The 10,065-nt window shown below is 49.7% G+C and overlaps 1 protein-coding gene across 1 annotated transcript in view; it reads right to left on the bottom strand.

Annotated features, from left to right (window-relative positions):
- Positions 1 to 10,065, bottom strand: part of SLC4A5 (solute carrier family 4 member 5) — a 28,141-nt gene that overhangs the window by 9,235 nt on the left and 8,841 nt on the right. The window contains exons 6-16 of the mRNA XM_031556758.1: positions 8,208 to 8,368; positions 7,895 to 8,050; positions 5,956 to 6,051; positions 5,459 to 5,514; positions 2,700 to 2,857; positions 2,525 to 2,612; positions 2,210 to 2,364; positions 1,928 to 2,071; positions 1,573 to 1,747; positions 841 to 974; positions 457 to 728 (exon numbers count right to left, since the gene is read on the bottom strand). Of these exons, the coding sequence (XP_031412618.1) occupies positions 457 to 728; positions 841 to 974; positions 1,573 to 1,747; positions 1,928 to 2,071; positions 2,210 to 2,364; positions 2,525 to 2,612; positions 2,700 to 2,857; positions 5,459 to 5,514; positions 5,956 to 6,051; positions 7,895 to 8,050; positions 8,208 to 8,368 (1,595 nt within the window). The remainder of the gene's footprint in view (positions 1 to 456; positions 729 to 840; positions 975 to 1,572; positions 1,748 to 1,927; positions 2,072 to 2,209; positions 2,365 to 2,524; positions 2,613 to 2,699; positions 2,858 to 5,458; positions 5,515 to 5,955; positions 6,052 to 7,894; positions 8,051 to 8,207; positions 8,369 to 10,065) is intronic.

Raw genomic sequence — 10,065 nt, 5'->3', positions numbered from 1 at the left:
GAGGAAAACAAACAAACAAAAAAAGAAAAACAATCCAAGAGTTTCTCCGAACCCAATTGGGATATCCTTATGGTTTTCCAGAAACAGGAAAGGACTCAGTGTGTTTTCAGGAAAGAAGTTTCCATTGGCAGCAGGGTGGAATCAGTGATCCAAGAAAAAAAATGAAAAAAATCTTTCCATCTTTTTATCCATCCAGGTCCAGCTGCTCCAGGCTCTCCAACACATCCCAGCAAATACTGACATGCTTGGCCATGGGATGAGACTCCATTTCCATCACCTTGCCCAAAATCACCCCCCGAGGAGGATGATGAGGTCTCTCTGCCCCACTCCCACTGGTAGCTCCTTGAACGTCTTTGGCTGATGATCCAGTTGGAATCTACCTACAGCGGGACCCCCTGCGGGCACCCACCTCCCCCTCACCATCCCCATCCAACGCTGAGAAAGGTTTGTACTCACCTGGGTCAGGAGCAACGCACTCGCATTTGTACATGGTCACATAGTCTGGCTTGAAGTCCGAATTGATGGGGTAGTACTTAAAGGCCCCTATCATCTTCTTGATGGCATCGTAGATGAAGATGAAGCTGATGAGGGTGGAGAAGCCTTCCTCTGTGAAGCGGGTGATGTACTTTATAATGAAGCTGGCGTCGGTGGCCACCAGGATAAGGCACTGTAGGGCAGAGTGCAGGCCGATCCAGAGGCGGAACTCCATGTAGTCGATGCCGTTACCTCTGAAGGCAGGCAGAAAATGAGAGCAGCCCAGGAACATGCAATGGGTTGGGGGTCAGACCCCATCCCGGTAACAGAGAGCTCCCAATCCCTCTGGCACCACTCAGCACCTACTTGCTGAAGTCGAAGAGCAGCTTCTCAAAGATGAGAATGGGGCCGGTGCTGCTGAGGATGATGAGCGGCTGCCCAGCAAAGAGGCAAAACATGGACCCTGCCATTGCTGTGCCAAGGAAGCTCTCCATGACACCCTGGGAACAGATTAAACCCAGAGTTATGGTGGTGTTGTGCCAGGTTACATCCCCAGGGATACCCCAGGTAGAGATGGGAATTAAGGACTCCTGTTTGGACTCATATAGGGTGGCTTGGGATCATGTTCCCTTGCTCTCGATATTGTCGCTGATATGGGCTTTCCCATCCTCCAAGTATTTGGGGACAGCCTCCCCAGGGGAGGTTTAGGTTGGATATCTGGAAACACTTCTTTACAGAAAGGGTTGTTAAGCACTGGAATGGGCTCCCCAGGGAGGTGGTTGTGCCTCCATCCCTGAATTTGTTTAAAAACCATCTGGATGTGGTGCTCAGGGACATGATTTAGTGGTGGGTTATCAGAGTGTGGTTGGTCTTGATGATCTTCAAGGTTAGCAGTATGCTTAGGCTGTGGTTGGACTTGATGATCTTTAAGGTCTTTTCCAACCTGAGCAATTCTATGATTCTATTCTATGACTTGGGAATGAATTCCACCCTTAGCATCAAAGATTGGCATGGCACGTGGGAGTAGAACCCACTCCATTCCATCTCATCCCCATTTGACTTTGCTAAGCCAAAGTGACCCCTGTCCTTGGACTCCACCTGGTAGTTGTCTGTCGCATCCCCAAGCAAACCCCCGAATGTGATGGCGTTGGTGATGCAGCCCAGGTAAATGAAGAGGATGGCAGAAATGGACTGGATATGAAAGCCTTCATAGAAGTCACTTGGGAACCAGGGCAGCTTCCTCTTGATATCCAAATAGAGGCCACCACAAAACCTGTGGAAATAAAACCAAGGATGAGATCCAAAATGCGTACAGCACTGTACAAAAGCACTGTACAAAATTCCCATTAGGAATTCACCCCTCTGCGCCCTTGGAAGCCACAGGGTGAGCAGCAGGAGATGCTGACGGGTGCCAGCACCCTCTGGAGTTTTCGGGTGGCCGGGTGATGCTCACCTCCCGGTCCACGCGAGCTCTTCCCCAATTTCATGCACTTCAGGCATCTCTCCATCATCACTGCCTCCTCCACCGCTCCCAGCACCTGCCCCTCCAGCTGTGCCATTCATTTGCCCCACTTCATTCAGTGAGAAAACTGATTTCCTGTGGGGATTATTATTACTGCAGAGGTTACACACAGGGATGAGGACAAACAAAGCGGCTGTCCTCCTCCGGCATCTCCAGAACGAGAGAGATGGGGACAACCACAGGGCTGGGGCCAATCCCACGTCTCCCACTCACCTCTTCTCAGCTGAGGGCACTTTTTTGGGTGGCTCAATCCTAATGTTGGGGTCCCACTCGCCAGGTGGCAGGACAATGACTTCATCCAGAAATTCATCTATGCCAGCAATCAGGTCTTCTCTATCTCGGGCTTTGTAAGCAACATCACTGAAGAGCTGGGGGTCAAGAGAGCAGTCAGTTTGGGGACAGAGCCCGTATGTCCCTCCCATACATCGTTATGGATGTTTAAAGTCTGTTCATTTGAGCAAACTGCATTTTTCTCTTAGCCCTGAGCAAGAGGGGCTCCCAGCAGGGCCAGGTTTGGCATTTACTCACATCATCCACCATGAGGGTCGCGATGGCTCTGCCGATCTCATTGTAGGATTTGGCTTTTCCTGCAGGGCCCAGGAGAATAAAGAGGAATCTGGGAAGGGAGTGGCACCGTGTTGGCATCCTCACACTGCCAAATCCCCTGTTGTGAGACCAGCCAGTGCTTCAGAACCAGGCTCACCTGGTGGGGACAGGCACCTCCGTCACCCCTCCCAGCATCGTTGCCTGGAGCAGCCGCACGAACGCTACGAAGGGCTTCTCAAGGAATTCCACTTCTCCCACCAGCACGTTGGAGGCCTCTGCATCCTTGGGGATCTTCTTGATGAACTTATTTTTCAGCTGTTGGGGAAGATGAGGTAGGGAAGGGAGCAGTTGCTAAAATCCAACCCGTCCTCCTCTCCTGTACCCTGACTACAAACACTAAAGCTGCAGCACCAGGTTGGGCTGCAAGCTCCAACCTCAGCTCTCTGATGCTCCTGGGACTCCCAGGGGATGCGAGGGCCATTTCCACAAATAAAACAGGGAGAATTCGTAAAGCTGAATCTGTAAAGCTGAATCTGTGAATTTCAACACCAGCACTAAGCCCAAGAGAAACTTGGAAGCACGTGCTCCGGGCTGCCTAACGCAAACGTGCAACTCCGTGTTTTGGAAAAGGTGCTTTGCTGTGCTGGGGTCTAAGCAAGGAAAGTCCATGGCAATCCCCAGACTGACTGCATAAAATCTAAGCCAAAAATACTGATTCTGTGGGACGCCTGCAGGCGTCTCTCTAAACCTGCTTGCAGCCCTGTAGCCCCAGGCTCCCCTGGAAGGCTGAAACACCGCTTGCTGCTTTGCACAGGTGGATTGAGCTCCTGTCTTTGTAGCTCGTTCCCCCACATCCCATCCTCAGAGCAGGAATGGATAATGCAAGCAGGAAACCTCCATCATGGATTTATTCCCCGGGTCTCTTCTCCCCTGCAGCTCTTTCATTATTAGCCCAAAATGGTTCAATACAAACCGAGGCAGGGTGTTATTATAATCTATATGCCAGCATGAGGGGAGGCATGTGAGTTGGGCAGCAAGCTCTCCCTTTCTAATCCTTTAAACCCGAATGGAAAAAAAAGAAAAAAAGAAAAGGAAAAAAAGAAAAAGAAAAGAAAGATAATAATAAACCAATTCCTCCAATGCAGCTTGGAATAAGCAAGAGCAGGAGTTAACAGTGGCCACTAAGCTTCATGTAACATTGAACAAGTCCCTTTGTAGCAGGCCTACAGAGCGATTATACCCAGCATTCTTGGTACTACATGCTTTGCATATTTTGGAATTAACTCTCTGCATCCCACCACTGGAGGCTGGTATTTGGGGTCCATTGCAGGGCAAGTTGCTTGCTTTATTGAAGCTCTAATATAGGAAGGTGCGCTGGAAAACTTCTTTCTGTGAGCTGTCTCCCATGCATCAGGCATCCTCATCCTGCTGCTCCCTCCTCACGCCCAGTGCCAGGGTTTTGGAACGTGCCACTTGCTGGATGGCAGCGAGCAAGAGAAGCAGGCAGAGGGGACACAATCCCTTTTGGCACACGATGACATATTTCAAAGCCAGCCCTAAGGCGTGAAGTCAAGCTTGGAGGTGTTACCATGGCATGAAGAGCCCCAGAGCACTATGCTCAGGCAACCCAGGAAAATGGGGATTTCCATCCATTGCATCACATCAGATAAGACCACTGAGGTTGTCCCTTGGGGCAAGGCAATCACTTATACCACACTGTACCCTGCAAATCCCTGCCAGACCCTTCCATCCCCATTCCCTGGGCTTGCTAATTAGCTCACAGCTGACAGATTTTGGACTCAACCTGCACAGTTTTGGCCCTTGTGCCATGTTTCCCCCAACCAGCATTGCTTCCGGCTCCAGCGGCTGTACTTCAAACATATCCACCTTTTGCTCTCCACCAGATGCCTCAGGTCAAATACACAAAACACTGAAAGCTGTAGGAAAACATCAAATATATTTCCAAGGACTGAACTGCAAGCTCCATCCTGTAAGCCATATGTTGGCAGGATGGCACAGCAAGCATGTCTAATTGCTGCACTGCTCTTGCAGACAACAGATTTTAAATACAGCATTAAACCTCTCTGGGCTGTACTCTTGTTTGCAGCCCCTAGTACTGGTTGGGATTTACCACAAGCAAGCAGGCACCGTTTTGGATGTGTACACACATGCACTGTCAAGCCCATTTCCTTTCTTATCATTATCAAGGATGTTTTCTCCACACTAAAGATCACATAGAATCATTAAGGCTGGGAAAGATCTCTAAGATCCCCAAGCCCAATCCACTCCCACCATGCACACTGACCACCTCCTTCAGTGCCACATTTACCCTTTTCTTGAACACCTCCAGGGATGGTGACCACAACACATCTCTGGGCAGCCTTTGCCAGTGCCTGAAAACCCTTCTTGGGAATAAACTTTTCTTAATATCCAACCCCTTCAAGTCAATATTCAACCCCATCAAGTCAACCATCCCCCTAGCTCTACAATTCCACCACTAAACCACATCCCTCAGTGCCACATCTGCACAACTCCTACGTATCTCCAGGGATGGTGACTCCACCACTTCCTTGGGCAGCGTGTTCCAACACCCAACCACTCTTCCCATAAATAAACACTTGATAGGTCAGGTTGATGACTGGACTTGATGATCTTGAAGGTCTTTTTCAACATAAAGGATTCTGTGGTCCTATGGTTGTTGTTTCTGGGACAGCTTCCCCATGAATGAGCAAGGATCAATACGTATTCATTTCACTAATTAGTAATTTGTGTGGTTATTGACTGCACAACACTCACGTGGACCTTAACTCTCATGGAGTCTCCCACACATCACAGCTCATTTGCAAGCAGGCCCATAGCAGCCAGTTGTGTTAGAGATGCTCCTCATTACATGACAAAAAATTTGGGGATTATTACCTGGTCGGTGCTCGGTGTGTCTGAGATATCATTCATGCTTCGGCTTTGCACATGGCCTGGAGACGAGAAAGAAACAGGGTGAGAAAAACTCCATATGGTGTGCAGCTGAATTTCAGCCCCACTTGGAAGAATGAAACAGGCAGGAGGACTTTGGATGAGGAGCTATGAGGTTTGGTGGCTTGAGGTAGCAAGGGTAACGGGAGGACGGTTGGACTGGATGATCTTGTAGGTCCTTTTCAACCTTGTGATTCCATGATTCCATGACTTCAGTGCAAATAGATCATTATTTAGCACAGCCAGGCTTGCACTAAGATAAAAGCTCAATAACAACAGCTTTTCTAACACCAGCCATCCTACAGCTGCACAACACATTCGTGGCCAAAGAGGGGTGGTGTGACAGGACCCTTTTCACACTGCAGCTCAGTTTTTTTCCCCCCCCTCTCCTCCCTGCTCCCTTTTCAGACGGTTTCAGCTCCCTGCTGCCCACCCCAGCTTACGCAGGCGGCCGTAGCTCGCGCTCTGCCGCATCCGAAGGTCCTCCGTGGAGCGATGGAAGGCAGCACCTGCAGCTGGGCTGCGGACAGGGCTGCGACCTGGGGAAAGAAAGGATGGAGAGGATGGGGGAACCACAGGCACGGAGGCAGGAAGTTCATCATCGGCCTCCCGGTGTTGGGGTGGCCTTTATGGCACCGCTACACCCGCAATTTGCTTTTGCCTCTGAACTCATTTGCAATTTATTCCACCCATAGTAATTTTTCCATTAGCAAGAAATAGATTTTGCTGCCTGAAGCCTCGCGTGCTCTCTGTGCAAAGAGCCTGCCCCCCCCCCAGTGCCTGGTCAAGGCTCTCTTTGAGGCCATCACTGGGTTCAGATGGTAATTTCTGTTCCTAAAGAACCAATGCTTCACATTTTGATTTCGAAGCCCACAATTCTACATAGGTCACTCCAAAAGTAATGCCTCCTATTTAATTCCACGAAAACTGACAAAAAGAGCACAGTAACACTCTTTGCTAGAGCAGATTCTCAGCTACAAATCATGATTTTCCATCAGTCACCACTGCGAGCTGTGGATTTTCACCAATGATGAACAAAAGCCTGCATGCCACCCTTGTAAAAACCTGCATCAGCAGAGGTGCTGCACTGTTGCACAGCTGCTATGACAGCATTGTTGCTAGCAAAACATTGCCCATGCAGTCCTACTTTTACTACGCTCACATCCACTGTTTGGTCTTTGTAAACATTCGTAAGTGTTGGCAAATGTCAATGGGGGCCATTTTTTCCACATAGAGGAATTCAGTTCCAGCCCTTTGCTTCATCTGCACTTCCATGCCAGACACCATTCTGCCAAGCTACCCATCTGCTGCCATCTGTCACGTGGTAACAACATGTAATGGGATACCGGTGGGAAGGGTCAACCTCCACTGCCATCCTGCCAACATCTGCTTCTGGCACCGTGGGCCAACACAATAAAAAGCTCCCAAAGAGCGTTTTCCTTGGGGAAAACCTTCTGCTCCAGGTTTGAAGGGCTGCACTGCTTCTCTCTGAAACACCAGCTGAAACCACAGCAACCATCCTCTTTTTCTATACAACCCAACACCAACGCCACTGGAAATAAGGATGGAACCTGGTATGTCCTGTATTTCTGAGTGCCAGCAGTATTTACTCTGGTATTGAAGAGTTGCTGTTGGCACAAGAGACGTGAGGACACATCTGTCCCTGCCAACAACCACCTTTGTAGCTTGGCATTCCTCCTTGCAGAGTCAAAGCAATGCCATCATCTTAGCAAAACACAAGAAATGAATGAAAGAAACCCCTCTTTTCCGTATCTACAGGGAGTAACTACAAAATTTCCAAATGGCGCTCTGTTTTGAGAGCTTCTGGACAGATATTAGCTCAAATATCTAGTCCTGTGATGTGGATGATGGCTGCTGTAAAACCTCGGGATGCCCATGGGGTGGATATACTGCTTACTGACAGCCTCTTCCACGCGCACTTTGGGCTCTGCTGTTTGTGTCTGCCCAGAGAGCAGCTGAAGCCTGGCAAATCCTGGGCTCCACCAAATGACCTCCATCTAAATCTAAGTAAATAATCTAGCGTGAAAACAAACAAATCCCCTTTTATAAAGGCTCAGAAATAGGCAGGTTCAGTGACGGAGCAGACTGGATTTGTCTGTAGGCTGCTTGCTCCTTGGCCAAGTGACCGCCAACGCTTCTGTCCGCCTCAGCAGACACTTCTTTGGCTTTTAGCTTCCATGACCTGCCACGCTCAGCGGGTGGCAAAACTTCTGGGGTCTTTCCTGCTACCATAAACAGTTTTATGCCCCAGATGATTGTTTTTTTTTTTGGTGTTTTTGCTTCTTTGTCTCCCGAGATCTGCTTCCCCCAGGGACTGCTAAGTGAAGGCTGAAGGATGCAGTTGGGATGCCAAGCACTCACTTGTGTTGGAGGACACCGACTTGCCGATGTCGGCCAAGGAGCGGTGGATTGGCTTCTTGGTCTGGTGGCGGTGCTTCCTGAGGAGCACGTAGCTGATCTTTTCCCTCAGCTCAGGTTTGAGCAGACCGTCCTCTATCTGCTTCTCAATGACATCGTCTGAAAGCACCAAACGAGGGAGTCACCCCACTGCAAAACCTTCTCCCCCTTCCCAGAAACCTAAAAAGACATCGACTCTTACTGGACCAATCTGATGGCTTTCAACTGCCATCTTCACTTCCCTTGGCACGAGTAGCTGCTACCTGCAGACTCATACCTATGATTTGGGGCAAAGAGTAACCATCGAGGTCCAGGAGCACCGTTCCTGTCTGCAGGCACGTCCGCAGCTCAAACAGGCTGTGCAAAGACAGCGTGGACACGTGGGGTTTGCTCCACCTTTCTCCGCCTTCCTCCACCTTTTCTTCAAACTTTATCCACCTGAAACGACAGCAGCAGAGCTGGGAATGGGCCCGGAGTGGAGCTGCTGTACGAGGGGAAGAAGTGAACTGTGTTTCTTCAGTAAGCTTACAAGCCTGAGTTAATTCATCACCTCCTCCTGCAAAGGGTTTGCTCGCTGTTCAGGGTGAGAACAGAGAAATGAAGCCACCTCATTCTCATTGCCTGTGCAGTTGCAGAGTGGAGCAAAACCAACTTGTCTCCACCACTCAGCCCTGCAGCTGTGACACTCCTGGTACTGATGTGGGAGGTTTTCCCACAGAGCTGACCTTGCCTTAGCCAGGCTCTGCACCTGCACAGAGCAACAGAACTTCATCTCTATGCATGCGGGGATGCATAAACCCCCAGCATTGCAAAGGTCTTTTTAACATCTTAGCAATGCTCAAAATTCAATTCAATTCATTCCCAAGGTGGGAGAGGAGAAGGTATGCAAGCCCCTGTCCCTTGGAAATAAGCCCTTCTGCCTCCATTCCTTCATTTCACAAGCCAAAGACTTTGAAGCAGATCTGGGAGCAGTGGTTGATTTCTTCCAGCTCCCTGGGAACAGTGCGCTTGGAGAGACGTCAATCTGGGGAAGAAAGCTGCCTTTTTATTCTGTTTGTTTGTTTGTTTGTTGTTTTTAAAGGAGGTCTGCAGGCTCCATGGATTAGTCCCAGCAGGGCTCAACCTTGCAACTTTTAACTGGTACAACGTGGATTTGGATCCCTGCTGCTTCAGAGGGCACAGACAGAAGGATGCTGGAGGAGAAGGGCTTCTGGGAGTCTCTGATGGCTCACGGAGAGCCTGGGACTGTGTGAGCTGCAGGAGGTGCATTAAAGTGCTGCTGGAAAGAGAAAATGCAAGGAAAAAAAGCCACAAAATACCAGCTGGGAGTGTCAGGAATGGAATACGCAGAGGACAGAAATTCAGACCATTCAAAAATCCAGAGCTTGTCCCTAAGACCAGCACTGAGTCCGTGGCTTCAAAGCTCCTCATCCCAATTTCTTTGCAGGAACCCCTTCTCCAGCCTTCCAAACAACACTGCTTTTACTGGGAGGAAGTTCCAGCTTCTCCCTGCCCCAGCCAAAGCACCCCTAAGACACATTGCTCACCCAAAGCCGATTAGGTTGGTTTTCCTTTCTCTTCTGCCCCATTTTCCTGCTGAAAGTGGGTTAGCGTGCATGCACTGCTGTGAGAGCTGCTCTGGATGGCGTTGGGACCTGAAGCACGTCTCCTCTGCCCTGGGAGCAGCACCCCACGATGCCTTTGCAAAAGCTCCAGCAAAACCCCCACCTGCTGTGCCCATTTATTTATTTCCCCTCTCAGGGACTAAATCCCACAGCGGGGTTTAACCACAGGTAGTGCAGCCGTGCCAAGGAGCAGCTCTCCTGCAGCTCAAGAGGTTGAACTGCTCCTCAGTGGAGAGAGGAAATCTGCGTACTGAGAACTCCATTCTCATGGGAGGGATTTGGAAACCTTCGTGCCAACATCGTGCCCGATGAAAAGCCCAATGCATTGGGATTTCTTTGTGCGTCGAGTGCTTTTGGGGAGGGAGGTGATGCGCACATCTAACGCAGCCATGCCAAATGGAGAGGAAAATATATATCATCAACAGCATCCCTGCAGTGCTGCTTCTAGAGCAGGGCTGGCAACCAGGAGAAAGGGGGATTTGCAGAGCTATTTAGGAGGCTAGGTTAAAA

Source organism: Meleagris gallopavo, chromosome 24 (assembly GCF_000146605.3).
Source record: "Meleagris gallopavo isolate NT-WF06-2002-E0010 breed Aviagen turkey brand Nicholas breeding stock chromosome 24, Turkey_5.1, whole genome shotgun sequence".
NCBI lineage: Eukaryota > Metazoa > Chordata > Aves > Galliformes > Phasianidae > Meleagris > Meleagris gallopavo.
This window is presented reverse-complemented; position numbering and strand designations above follow the sequence as displayed.